At 58.7% G+C, this 13,572-nt stretch overlaps 1 protein-coding gene across 16 annotated transcripts; it reads left to right on the forward strand.

Annotated features, from left to right (window-relative positions):
• The first annotated feature begins 931 nt into the window (after positions 1-931).
• Positions 932-11,776, forward strand: TPM2 (tropomyosin 2). 16 transcript variants are annotated; one of them, XM_032441345.1, is made up of 9 exons: positions 932-1,131; positions 1,817-1,942; positions 6,064-6,197; positions 7,064-7,181; positions 7,511-7,581; positions 8,235-8,310; positions 8,437-8,499; positions 8,723-8,792; positions 10,931-11,168. In XM_032441345.1, the coding sequence occupies exons 1-9, from the start codon at positions 1,018-1,020 to the stop codon at positions 11,155-11,157; spliced, it is 999 nt and encodes a 332-aa protein (XP_032297236.1). In that variant the 5' UTR covers positions 932-1,017; the 3' UTR covers positions 11,158-11,168. The 16 variants fall into 16 exon arrangements, with proteins under 16 accessions (XP_032297236.1, XP_015703895.1, XP_015703889.1 ...); XM_015848409.2 differs by lacking the exon at positions 10,931-11,168 and adding an exon at positions 9,073-9,819 and having other exon boundaries at positions 934-1,131; XM_015848403.2 differs by having other exon boundaries at positions 935-1,131; positions 10,416-11,776.
• Positions 11,777-13,572: the final 1,796 nt, after the last annotated feature.

Here is a 13,572-nt window from a genome sequence, read left to right on the forward strand (position 1 = left end):
GTCTCACTGTGGTCACCTCCATAGAGCATCCCTGTGCCCACTGCTGGCCCTGGGAAAGGGGTGCCACATTGGGCTTAGAGCCATGGCCCCAATCTCCAGCTGTGCCAGGCTGGTGGGACTCCCATACTATGGTTATGGGGCTGCATTGGGGGCTGCAGTGCCAGAAGAGTGGTGTCCTGCTGGGGACACAGATACAAACAATGCAGGGGACCCTGAGGCACAGCAGTATCATGATGATCCTGGGTATCTCCCGTTCCTTTCAGAGCTGATGGAGTGCCCCAGAGAGCAGTGCTGGCCTATGGGGTGTCCCCAGGGTGTCACAGCTCGTGGGTGTCCAAGTGCCACTGCAGCACCAGCAGGACCCCAGGACTGCCGTGGGTGCCCCCAAGAGCAGTGCCAGCCCTGAGGGTCCCCCTTCCCCAGGGCACAGTGACAAGGTGTAGGTTGTCCCCCCGTTCAGGTTCGGAGCTGCGGACAGAGGTGAGTCACTGACACCGGCGAGCCAACGAGCCGTGTCCCCAGGTGACAATAACGGCTCAGGGATAAAAGCGGGGTGTCCCCAAGCCCAGTGTCTCCGGAATTGCCTCCAGGAGAGCCCTCCGTACAGTGTCCCCTCACCCAGACCTCTCGCGGCGTCCCCAGTGCGGTGTCACCCTGTCCGCAGCACCGCTCCACCACGGCACCCCCACGGCAGAGCCCCTGGTGTCCCCAGCACAGTGTCACCGCTACGCCCCTCTCCCGGTGCCCCTTCGGTGCCAGGTGCCGGGGCTGCCCGCCGGGTGCCGACCCCCCCGTCCCCCTCGGTGCCTCGGACGGCGGAGAAGTCTGTCCCTAAAAGGTGCTGGCGGGCGGCGGGGGAGGTCCCGGGGCGGCCCCCTCCCTCCCGGCGCGGCCCCTCCCCGGCTCTTAGGCGGCGCTGCGGGGCGGGGGGCGCAGTGCCGGTGCTGCTGCCGCCCCCGGTGCTCCGCTCCCCACCTCCTCCTCGCGCTCCACCGCCGCCGCCGCCCCACCGCCACCATGGAGGCCATCAAGAAGAAGATGCAGATGCTGAAACTGGACAAGGAGAATGCCATAGACAGAGCCGAGCAGGCGGAGGCGGATAAGAAGCAGGCGGAGGATCGCTGCAAGCAGGTGAGTGTCCCGTAGCCTTCCCCCAACAAAAGTTCCGGGAATCCCAGCCCCAGAGGGATCTGGTCCTGAGGGTCGAGCTTCTCTGGGTGTTCAATCTTGGTGGCCCCCAATATAGGGGTGTACAACCCTTGAGGACCTGTAGTTTAGAGATGTCCAGCCCTAGGGCCCTTGTTCTAGTGGGTGTCCAACGTGGGGACCCCCTATCTTAGGGGTGTCCAACCTTGGGGACCTTGTCCTGCTGGATGTCCTACCCCATGGACCCACAATTCAGGAGTTTCTAACCTCTGCGATATTCTGGGGGTGTCTTGCTGGATGTCCAGCCTTAGGGGTCTCCAATCTAGGGCCGCCCAACCATGGGGACCAGTGCCTGTTGTTTCCAACCTCAGTATCCCCAAACTCACTGTATCTTGCTGGGAGTCCCTATTGCCACCTCCCTACCCCTCCGCATGTGACACCCTGGGGGAAAACACACTCCCACCACAGCCACAAGGACAGGGACCTTCCTGGTGCCGCACAGCTGTGTCTCCAGGTCAGGATCTCTCCTTTCCCTATCCCTGGGGACATGGGGTTCCCCAAGGTCCTGGGGCCCCAGAATGGACTGTGGTCACCACAGAGTGAGGATGGTTTGGGTGGGTGGGTGCTCCAGGGTGACCAACCATTACACCCATGTTCTATTTTTCCCCAGCTTGAGGAGGAGCAGCAGGGCCTGCAGAAGAAGCTGAAGGGCACTGAGGATGAGCTGGAGAAATACTCCGAGTCTCTCAAAGATGCCCAGGAAAAGCTGGAACAGGCTGAGAAGAAGGCCACGGACGTACGTAGGCAACCCCTCCCCTGTGCAGGCACTGGACCCCAGCAGGGGAGGGGGGGTAGGGGGGGTGAGGGAAGAGGGGAACCTTATATGGTCAGCATTGGTGGGAAGGGTGTCAGACCCAATCTGGCTATGGGTGCCATGTGGGTGCCAGGATATCAGGGCATCACTATAGCCAGGATATACAGCACCCTATAGGGATGAGCATCCCCACTGTGCCCACATGCGCACATAGGGAAAACTTCGTAATAACTGCTAAAATGTGTTAGAAAGAAATGGGAAAAGAAACTGAGAAATAGGAAAAGCTCCTGCCCGCACTGAGCACTGTTTGGGAAGGATGCTCAGGGAGCATGGGGATGGCCCTTTAGGGGTCCAACGTGCCACCCTGTACCCTGGGAAGGGTAAGGCTGGGAAGAGTTTTATTTAGGACCATGACTGATGCTACTCCTGGGAAATGGATCCCGGTGGGGAGATGTTAGGAAGGTGTTGAAATTGGCTTGCGCCTGGCTGGGATGAAGGGCGGAACAGCTGTGCGTGGCGTGAGCTCGCTCAGGAGCTGGGTATAACAACCCGCAGTGCCACACGGGGTATTTGACACCCTATAAATAAATGCTCCTTTTGATAGCCAGTCCTTCTCTGATGAAAACCAACCCTGGAAATTGGAGGAGAAGATACAGGGGAGCTGTCTGGAGCACGGCCAGCAGGGGCATGGCCAGGCTTTTTAGGATTGAGAACAAAAATGCCATCCTGGCGGGTTTACGGAGCTAAATGGGGGAGATATGTCAAAAGTCCAAGGTGGCCGCCAAGGACAGGGGAGAGCAGATGAGGACAGACAACGGCAGTGAAGTCCTTGGAGGGGCCCGTAGCCCCCAGTGGGACCCCCAGCCTACAGTGGAACAGGGTCAGAGATGCAGGCAGAGCAGGCAGTGAGCCTCATTGGACGCCAATGGCCACAGTGCCAGGCTGCATCTTGTGGGGAGGGCTTAGAAATTTGTCCTGAGGAAGGTTCTGGCATTGGTTGCCAACCATTAGGGCTGCCCAGAGTTAGACACCAAGCTGTCAGAGCACTGGGAATTCTCTGGAAGGGCCTGTTTATCCTGTCCAGAGGGCGACTGTGCTGTGTGGAGTTCCGTGCTGCTCTGAGCAGGGATGGGGCGAGCTGGGTGCAGGCTCCAGGCACAGAGCTTGGGGATGGGCTGCTCCTGCAGCCACTGAATCTCAGTGTGCTGGCAGTGCTGAGCGTGGTCACTGCGACCCCATTCCCTCTTTGTCCCCACAAGGGACATCCAGTGGGTTCTTTGTGGTGGTCTGAGCAAGGTATGGCCCCCTGCAGCCCTGTATTGTCCCTGGCCACTGGCCTGTCCCAGCCAACTAACTGCGAGCAGGGGGATGCGCACATTCTGACGTTCCCAGGCCATGATCCCAGGCCACGATCCCACAGGCTTCACCCAAGTTCCCGCCCCGGCTCTCTCCCAAGCTGAGACTTTGCTCTTATTTGGCGATTCCCCGAGCCGGTGGGAGGGAACGGGCGCTGCTGGGAAGTGACTGCATCCCTGGGTGGGGCCAGAGCAGGAGGCACCCTGCTCCGGCCGATATGGGACCAGGGTGCCTGCCCCACAGCCTGCTCCCATTGCCTCTTCACTCTTGAGACTTCCCTTCTACCCTGCACCCTGTGAGCTGCTCCGCGCCCAAGCATGAGGCTGGGACTAGGGCCAAGCCCAAAGCCATGTGCTGCCACACCGCTGCCATCCGGTTTGGGACGCAGTGCTGTGGGAGCATGGCCAGATGCTGCCCCTCAAGGAAAGTCCCAGATACTGGGAAATGGCATCGCTGGAGGTGGGCATGAAGTGCAGCTGGGGCTGCCCGGCAGCTGACAGAGGTCCTTAAGGGGGGATTGAATGCCTCCACACCTTGTCCTTTGGATGGACCCAAGCATGTGCTGCGGCCGGGATGCAGAGCTAGACACATCTGTAACCTGGGGCATCGGCCCTGGGGTTCTTTGTGTGGCCTGGAGCTGTATTCAGGGGATGCCCAAGAGCATCCCCATCCTTCTCATTGCCTCACCTTAGGACAAAAGTCAGTGCCCCCCGTCCCTGCAGCAGATATGTGAGGATTCTGGGGAGCACCCCTGGATACACTCTACACAGAGGGGCTCACAGCCTCTGCAGCCCCTTTTCCTCCCAGGAAAATAAGCACTCCGAGCTCCTTCCCCTCTGCCCGCTGGGGCTGCGGGGGGCACTCTGTGCCCCGCTTTGGGGAGGCTGCATCCCTAATGCTGCGGGGGCACGCGACTTATCGGGGGTCGACGTGCGCGCAGCGTTGGGAGCGGATCGGTGTGCGGCAGGAGGAGGAGGAGGAGGAGGAGCAGGAAGGGATGGAGGCAGGGCGGGAGCGGCCGCCGCCTGAGCGCTTCCTGCCCGAGCCAGGCGGATCCCACAAAGGGCTAAACGGAGCGGCCTCGCTGCGCTCCTCGCCGGCCTCACGGCCATGGCCGGCATCAGCTCCATCGACGCCGTCAAGAAGAAGATCCAGAGCCTGCAGCAGGTGGCCGACGAGGCGGAGGAACGCGCCGAGCACCTGCAGCGGGAGGCCGATGCCGAGCGGCAGGCCCGGGAGCGGGTAAGGCTCCTGGGGGCACCCCGCGACCCCCAGACATGGGGCGGCTCCGCTCCTTAGGGCCGCGCACCGGGGAGCGAGGGGCACGGTCGGGCTGCGGGGCCGCGCGTCCCGGTGGGCTCCGGTGAGCCCCCCCCGAGGGTGCGGGGCGGGGGCTGCGGGGATGCTCGGCAGCAGCTCTCGGTTTGGGAACGGCCCCACATCGCTGCCGAGCTCCCCCACGCCCGAGAGGCTGATGGCAGGTTCGGGAGCGGCCGCAGAGCTCTCTGAGCTCCATCGTAGGGACAAACCATCCCTGAGCGCTGCCACAGGCCAGTATTTCCGCTCTGTGGCTTTTCCAGGCTGCGGGTCGTTCCCGGCTCGGCTTTGTGCTGTTGTTGTTGGGCGGTTTTTTGTCTCTCTCTTTCCGCTGCCCTCCCCCGGCTCCCGCATCCTCCTGCTATCGGGGCCGGCAGAGCTGGGCGCGGTACCCTCGCCGTTGTCGCGGGCAGAGGAAGCGGCCCCTTCCTGCAGCCGCAGATCGGGTTCCCCGCTCAGCAGCTCATGTTCCCGGCAGCTCTGACCCATTTCGGGGGGTCATTCCCCGGGAAAAAGCTCACTCAGGGGTGACGCCGAGCATCTGACGGGACCTGTGTTTCGGGCATCCCCTCTGGCTCTGCCTCACGTAGCGGCGGTGAAGCGGGACGCTCCCACCGCAGCCCATCCCTTTGCGTTTCGGTATTTTTTCTCTCCCAGCCGCGGAGTGGAGTCGGGAGCTGCTGAGGCAGCGTTTCCCGGCTGTGATGGAGCGGGGAAGCCTTAGTGAATGGAAAGAGAACGGGGCCAGGCGGCCGGGAGCTGGCGGGGGGCCAGGGCCACCGCTCCCGGCCGGCTCTGGCTGCCCGCCCCGTCGGCGCACGGGGAGCATGGGAACGCGGGGGGCCCCGCTCCCGCAAGCCCTGGCGGTGCGATGCTGGCTGTACTCCATGTGTCCGAGGGCGACTCGCTCCATCGCCCCGCGGCCGGGCTGTGCGAGTCGGCAGCACAGAGCAGGGGGACTCTGGGCGGCCCCAAGAGGGGGCTCGGCTCTATGGGGCCGGTTTGCACCACCGCCTCCGTAAACAGGAAATCCACAAGTGGCTCCCATCTTCTTTTCGGGAGCAGATCAGCACAGGGCATTCCTCCTCCTTTACTCACTGCTCTGCAAAACTCCAGTGCTGGCCTGAGGAAGGCACAGCCTTAAGGACCCGCTGAGCACACCTCTTCCATCTCCTGTGCTGGGAGGTTAAGGATTCAGTGTGGGGGCTGTGCACACATGCTAAGGAGCAGCTGGCATCATACACAGCGTTAGCTATGCAGGATCCCCATGTCATTATGGAGAGGTGATGGGGCGCATGCTGCAAAGCGTCAGAGCAGGTCAGAAGTGATTGCTGCATGGTGCAAAGGGGTGTCCCAGCTAAAATAACTCCTGACAGTGCTATATACATGTCTGTGTGTCATGTGGTGACCAAGAGGTTTCTGCTCCACAGGCTGAGGCTGAGGTGGCTTCTCTGAACCGCCGCATCCAGCTGGTGGAGGAGGAGCTGGACCGGGCCCAGGAGCGCCTGGCCACCGCCCTGCAGAAGCTGGAAGAGGCTGAGAAGGCGGCAGATGAGAGCGAGAGGTGTGATATGGGGGTGGGAAGGGGTTGGCAGACAACAGGGGGTGGCTTTGAGTTGCCCATACTAGCAGACAGCCCCTTGGCTTTGCAGCAGAGCTTGGGGACCCCTTGAGTTGACCCAATGGGGATTTGCATTGTTTTTTCTGTAAGGAGGGAGCACAACACAGCCCCCTTTGCTACAGGGATTCTTGGCACGCTTTGAAATTTCCAGGGGACCCATTAAGTCCTTAGCAATTTGATCTGATGCCCATACAAATTATTAAGCTGTGCCTGGAGCCAGCGGGTTCTCAGAACTGGTTTTGTGCCCCAGAGCTTCCTCCTCCACTTGAGGGTTGAGCAGTAGCCCAGGAGCTGACGTTGGCCTTTGGGAACGAAGCAGCAACATCTTGAAGAGGGCTGCAGAGCACGCGTGGGGCATTGCTCACTCTCTGGTTAAGTACCTGCTTTCAGCACACACATTTCCTGGGCAGAAGCCAGGCACGCGAGGGCAGACATGTCACTGCCTTCTGGGCAGTTGGCAATGAACAATTTGCAGCTGGCCATTTGCCTCCATTGGCAAAGACCAGTTGGACCTGCCTGGCTGAGAGACACGTCTGCTGGGTTGCCATGGGACATCTCTGCTGCTTCAGCTATGCATCCCCAGGGTACTGCTGATGTGACCCTACTGCACAGGGTGCCTGTGTCCCTGGGCAATATATTGTGTGTCTCTGGAGCGAGAGGATGGACAGATCAGAGTATAGTGGGCAGGCAGGAGTCTCTTAAACACCTCCAGGGATGGTGACTCCACCAACCTCCCTGGGCAGCCCAATCCTTTGCCACCCTCTCCATGAATAAACTCTTCCTAACCTTCTTGTTCTGGCTTTCCTCAGAGGCATGAAGGTCATTGAGAACAGAGCCATGAAGGATGAAGAGAAAATGGAACTCCAGGAAATGCAGCTGAAGGAAGCCAAGCACATAGCGGAAGAGGCTGACCGCAAATATGAGGAGGTGTGTGCCACCACCTGTGTCCCCCGATCCCTGGTGCCATCAGGAGCAGTGCAGCTCTGCCACCCTACTTCCTAGCCTGCGTCTGACACAGACTCATAGAATCATGAAGTTTGGAGTAAACCTCTAAGATCATCCAGTCCAACCCCAACCCATTCCCACCATGCCCGCAAACCCATGTCCCTCAGTAGCACATCTCTGTGGCTTTTGAACACCTCCAGGGATGGTGACTCCACCACCTCCCTGGGCAGCCTGTGCCAATGCATCACCACTCTGAGAAGGCATTTTTCCTAATATCCAACCTGACATGTTCCTTTGGATATCCCCAACAGGTGGCCCGCAAGCTGGTGGTTCTGGAGGGAGAGCTGGAAAGAGCTGAAGAGCGAGCAGAGGTGGCGGAGAGGTGAGCAGGGTTCCAGGCACACGAGGCTCCCATTTCACCTCTGCCCCATTCCCTTACCCATGGGAGCTGCGGACATGTCTGTGTCCACGTGGGGATGGGGAACTTCATTCCAGCCACCCAGCAGGTGGGAGGAGGGAGGAGGGATGTTGGTCCCTGGCACATCCTTGACCTGCTCTCTGCTGGCACCCTCCGTGGGTGCCCCTTTTCCACCCCAGCCGAGTGAGACAGCTGGAGGAGGAGCTGCGGACCATGGACCAGAGTCTCAAATCCCTCATTGCCTCAGAGGAAGAGGTACTGGGGCAGGGGCGTGGGGCAAGGTGCAGCAGCCCCCCTCTCTCTATAGCTGTCTCTTGAGCCACACCAGCCTCTTCTCTCTGCACTGCTGCCACAGCCCTCACTTTGCCTGTCTCTCCATGGGCAGTTCATGCTCTTCCATGCTCAGTCTCCTCCTCTGTAGAGGGATGCAGGAGTACAGCAGTGACATGCAAGGAAGTGATACGTGCCCAGTGACTCTGCTGCTCCTCCACTCTGAGTTTTCTCCTTGCTCAACTTGTTCTCTCTCCTTCTTTCCTCCTTCCCTGTGCTCCTTCTGCTCCTCCCTTCTCCCCTTCCTCACCCCCTCCCCTGCCTGGTGGCCCCTGCTTGGGATGTAGTAAATGTGGTGACCTAGAGGAGGAGCTGAAAATTGTCACCAACAACTTGAAGTCTCTGGAGGCCCAGGCTGACAAGGTATGACCTGGTAGGGCTGCTGGGGCTGGGCAGAGCTTGTAGGGTTGAGGGGAGCAGGGTCCTTCACCGGGGTGAAGAACTGAAGGTGTCTTCTGGGGCTAACGGTGCACCTCTCTGTCCCTGCAGTATTCCACCAAGGAGGACAAGTACGAGGAGGAAATCAAGCTTCTAGGGGAGAAACTGAAGGAGGTAAGGCTCTCAGATAGGGTCTCTATGGGTGTATGATGTTCTGCTCCCAGGACATGCACTGGCAGCAGTAAAATAACATCTCACTCCTCTGCCTTGGAGGCAAATTGAGATGCTCACCAGCCCAGGTGCAGCAGTTGGGGTGGTTTTGAGGTGCAGAGCATGTTTGAGGTGTGGACTTAGGGGCATTCCCATCACACTCACTGTCCTTCCTGTGCTCCTGCAGGCTGAGACCAGGGCGGAGTTTGCTGAGCGGTCTGTGGCAAAGCTGGAGAAAACCATTGATGACTTGGAAGGTAAAAAGTCCTCACTGCCCTGTGTCCCTCTTTCATGGGCAGGTGGGGATGGGGTCCTCATGCCAGGGGTGGGCACAGATGATGGGAGGGGGGAGGTTAGGATGCACTGTGTGTGCTGGTGTCCTAGATGGGAAATATGGCCTCATCCACACTGTCTGTGCCCAGTGCTGTACCTGCACGCTCCCACCACCCTTGCCTCCTGCTCACCGCCACTCTCTCTCTCTCTGCCACTCGCTCCCTCCCTGCTCCACCGCCTGCCCCTCACACCCCCCACCTGCAGATGAGCTGTATGCTCAGAAGCTGAAGTACAAAGCCATCAGCGAGGAGCTGGACCATGCGCTCAATGACATGACCTCCCTCTGAACCCCGCACTGGGCACCAGCACCGCACCCCCTGCCTGCCTTCCTCCCCCCAGCTTGGCCATTTTGCCTGCCCGGCACCCTCCCCATTTCTCCTGCCCTCTCTGTCCCTACTCTGTCTCCTTTCTGTCCTTCCTGGCCCACGGCTGCTGGTCAACAGGAGTCGGCCTGGGGTGTTCATAGCAGGTGCCAGCCCTGCCCACAAGCAGGGTCTCTTCCAACCCTCTTCTTTAAGATCTCTTCCAACCCAAGCCATGCTGTGATTCTATAATTCTGTGTTCCCACAAGATGAGGTGTAGGCGCTATGGGGTATTTAAGGGGAAGGGGTGCATCCCCAGGACCCCACACCCCACGGGGATGTGGGAGGATGGAGCTATGCCCAGGGGCTTTGTGCCCCACATTTCCCCCCAGCAGCACAAGCACTAGGGACTCCATATCCCTCCAGCACAGCCATCCTGGTGCTGCATGCCAGGGGGTACATGGGGTGGAGGGGGGTGGTCCTGGCCCCAGGCAGACACCCCCACCACCCACGCTCCCCTCCCTGCCTTGCCTCTGTCCTTTGCACATTGCTTTTCAGTTTGCATTTTGCATTTCATGACTTTTTCTTTTCTGTTCTGTCCCTCTGGGTTACTGAGTTGGTCTCAATAAAGCGTTTTCTCTCCTTGGTTTCTCCTTTGTTTTCTTCATGCTGCTCTGGTTCTCCACGCTCATCCTTCATATCCTGCTGTCTCATGCAGGTGCCGGCAGCCAGGGGTGATCTCAGGGACTCCAGCACAGCTGTGGCTGTGCTGCCATGTGCTTAGGGCTGTTCCCACCACCCCTGGCTCTCGGACACAGCTTTCCTCATTTTGTGCCACCTTCTGGATCTCCTCTGTGATGCCTTTAATCTAAATTCATAGGGCTAGACCTGGTCTGTCCATTCCCCATCTGCACTCCCAGATATCACAACATCCTCTCAGCACTGGCATCTGTCCTCCATCACCCTCCCTGGCCACAGGGGCTGTCCGTACCCTTCAGTGATGATTTCTGGCCCTAAGCATGTCCCCAGTCCTCCCTGAGCATTCCACCCTACCCCACAGCCCTGCCACGGAACTGATGGACCAGCAGCCCTACGACTGGCTGACTTTTCCTCCTGCTTTCCCTGCTGCCCCCCAGGTAGCCATGAGGTGCCCAGTGAAAGCTCTGATGGGCAGCACTGTCCCTTTTCTAACTCTCCTTTCTCTTTCTTTTCCCACTGCTGCACTGATGTCTCCGTTTTCTCTAGAGCGCTCCCGGCAGGAGGCTGAGAAAAACCGCGTTCTCACTAACGAGCTGCGGGTCATCCTTACAGAACTTAACAACTGAGCTGCCACAGCTCCTGCCCCAGCCCCTGGGATGCCCCTGGGATGCCCCCAGCCCCAGCTGTTTCCCACCCCATTTTGATTAGGCTGGTTAGGCTGGCTTGAGGTTGCAAGCCCTGCCCACTCCCCCATTTGAGTAACTGCCCTGCTTGGTGGTACAGGGAGGCCCTGTGGAGCAGATGGGATTTTCTTGGGGGAGGGATGAGAACTTTTGCCATGTCCCAGAATGTCCATGAGATGGTGGCTGTCCCCTGGCATCAGCCTGATCCCACTGGGGAGGGACACGGTGCCTTCTGTAGCTGCCTTCCTCTCCCTCCCCAGGCAGTCAGCTCTTTCCCATCCCTCTGGTCACCCCAAACTGAGCAGGGGGATGCCTTCACAGCAGAATGCCCTTGCAGCAGAGTGGGCAGAACTCTTGTCCCATCCCTGTCTCTCACAGAAAGAGGATACCATCTGCAAGCGAGCTCTGAAGGAGGCTGCCCCAGCAGTGAGCTCATCCCTGCAGCCTCGTTAGCTCTGCTCCTTCTCTGCTGTCTTCTCCGCCCGCCTTCCTGGGCTGCTGTCTCACTCCTCTTCTTCACAGAGCACATGGCTCGTGCAGCAGGCGCTGGCTCTCCTCTTTTGCAGCCAAGGGTTTGTGCACGTGTCTATTGTAGCTGGTGGTGATGGCAGGTTGGGGAGATGGGGATGTGACGATGACTGGCTGGAGCAGTACCTGCCAGCAGTCCTCATGCCACAGAGGGGCTGTCCATGGGCAACAGGGCACTGTGGGAGGAGGGAGAAGACAAAGAGCAGGGACCACCTGTCCCTGGGGGTCCCAGAGGGTCTGGGCACATCCCTGCTGGCACCTCACTGAGATGTCTGTCTGTGTGCGTGTGTCTGTGCTTGGCATGGTGTGCGTGGGTCCGGCTGTGCCTGGTTATGCTTGTTCTGTGTGTGTGCATCTTGCTGTGTGGTTGGGTGTCCCTTGTGTTCACAGAGAGTCTGGCCAGTGCCAAAGAGGAGAATGTGGGGATACACCAGGTCCTGGACCAGACCTTGCTAGAGCTGAACAACCTCTGAGCTGCCTGGGGATCCCTTATCCCCCTTCCCTACCCTACACGTGCACCCCACTGGCACGCTCAGGACGTCACCAGCTGAAACTGCATATTGGCCAAATACACACATCCATTGAGAAGGGAAACCCTGCAGCCTTACACCATGGCTCGGGGGCGTCTTGTCTGTGCACAGCCTGAAAGGCTTTGTCCTGTCTTCATGTCCAAATATTAAAGCAATTTAACAAGAAGGATGGGTGTGCGTGGTCCTTGCGAGTGGGAATGGGCACTGGGACCTCTGCAAGGGCCTCGTGGTGTGGAAGGAGCAGTGGTTTGGGTGGGAATGATAGCAGTTCCTTGGAACACACAGGAAACCTCAGTCTCAAGGGCAACCCAAACTTAGCATCTCCTCAAGCACACAGTGACAGAGATATGTCACCAGCCGGTCCCCTTCTGCTGCCAGTACATTATCTGCCTGGCACCTGGAGAAGCCACAGGACTTCTCCATTGACTCTGCTTCATGGCCCATGCAAACAGTGCCACATGGGCACATGTACAGTTGCATGACTACACACGTACACACACGACTACCTTCTGGTGCCTTACCCAGCTCCATAGTTAGCCGTACCACTCACATTTTCTACCACCAGATGCTGAACGCTTGCCTAAGGTACAGCAAAATATAAACTAGCAAGTATTAATACCGCAGGCAACCAGCTCCCAGCGTGCTCAGGAACTGTTTCCTCCCACTCTGTTGTAATCTCTCCAACACAAAGAGAAGAGCAGCAGGATGTATCTCATCGCTGTCACCAAAAGGGGGTGGGCTCCCTGGGGATGCCCAAAGCCATCATCCAGTCCCGCCCTCTGCTTTGAGCCCCCCTGTGGTTTGCATGGAGCCTAGCTGTCCCAGGCTGCTCGGCGGATATCCCTTTGACAGCATAGCCTTATGTGGCCAGGAAGCATAATTCACGCTAACCCCTTGCTGAGCTGAGCCATCAACCCAGTGAGCAACAGGGAAAACTTTCCTTCCCACTTTCCTTTATTTGCTGCACCTCCTGGCTCAGGAAAGTAAGGTGGAGATATCAGCTCTTTCCTGCCCAGGTGCTGCTGGACTCCTGCCCTCCTCCTGTTCCCCAAATCGTATTTGCAACTCTGAACTGCATTTGGCAATGTAGCAAAAGGCTTCCATCACACAGGGGCTCTCCATTCCCTGCCTTGAGTCTTGCTCCCGACTGGGTTGTGGCACCCCAGGATGTGCTGGAAGAGAAGGACATTGCTCTCCTGGCAAAGCCTGTCCTGTGTAAGGGCTGGAGTTTCTCTTTGGGTCTGCCTTGCTTCCTCACTGTGCTGAATTGGCATTTGGTAAAAGCACCTTACTGAAATGGATTTGTCTTTCTGTAAAAGAACAAGTCAAGACCACAGCCTTTCTTTCCCTGTGAGCAGCACCTTGTCCTGCAAACAAGCCTGCCCAGACTTCCTATCAGGGTGCGTCCCCAGCACTCAGTCTCTGGGCGTCCCTTCCTGCTGGGACAAAGAGCCCTTTCACACCCAGTGATTTTCCCCATTCCAGCCTCCTGGATTGGGTTGGTCCATTTAACCATTTACATCCCTATGCCAGATCCTTCTCCTTCACCTCTAAATTCTTAGTTTCTGCAAGGCCCTGGAGGTTGCTCCCAGAGTAATGCTCTGGGATTTATATTGGATTTATAGTGGCTGCCCCATCGATGGAGGGATCAGGATGGGGGCTCTGAGCATCTGATGGAGCTGTGGGTGTCTCTGCTCATTGCAGGGCAGTTGTCCCAGCTGACCTTTAAGATCCCTTCCAATTCACACAACCCTGCATCTATCCCTAAGCCCTGCTCTGGGCCTGCTCACACAGCTCTGCATCCCTCCGTGGCTGTGAGGCCCCAGACCTGGATGCAATCCTGCAGATGGGGCCTCACACCAGGAAAACAGAGCAGAGCAGAGGGAAACAGGCACCTCCCTCTCCCTGCTGCCGCAGCCCGGGATGCTGCTGCCCTTCTGGCCCACAAGAACTCACTGTCGG

The sequence above is a fragment of the Coturnix japonica genome, chromosome Z (assembly GCF_001577835.2).
Source record: "Coturnix japonica isolate 7356 chromosome Z, Coturnix japonica 2.1, whole genome shotgun sequence".
NCBI lineage: Eukaryota > Metazoa > Chordata > Aves > Galliformes > Phasianidae > Coturnix > Coturnix japonica.

What these genes read in the sequence shown, in the direction of transcription:
- TPM2 (XM_032441345.1), top strand. Translation starts at nt 1,018, where the DNA reads ATGGAGGCCATCAAGAAGAAGATGCAGATGCTGAAACTGGACAAGGAG. An exon ending in GCGGCAGATGAGAGCGAGAG is followed by an intron (nt 6,198 to 7,063) that starts GTGTGATATGGG and finishes GGCTTTCCTCAG; the next exon opens with AGGCATGAAGGTCATTGAGA. An exon ending in CGAGCAGAGGTGGCGGAGAG is followed by an intron (nt 7,582 to 8,234) that starts GTGAGCAGGGTT and finishes CTTGGGATGTAG; the next exon opens with TAAATGTGGTGACCTAGAGG.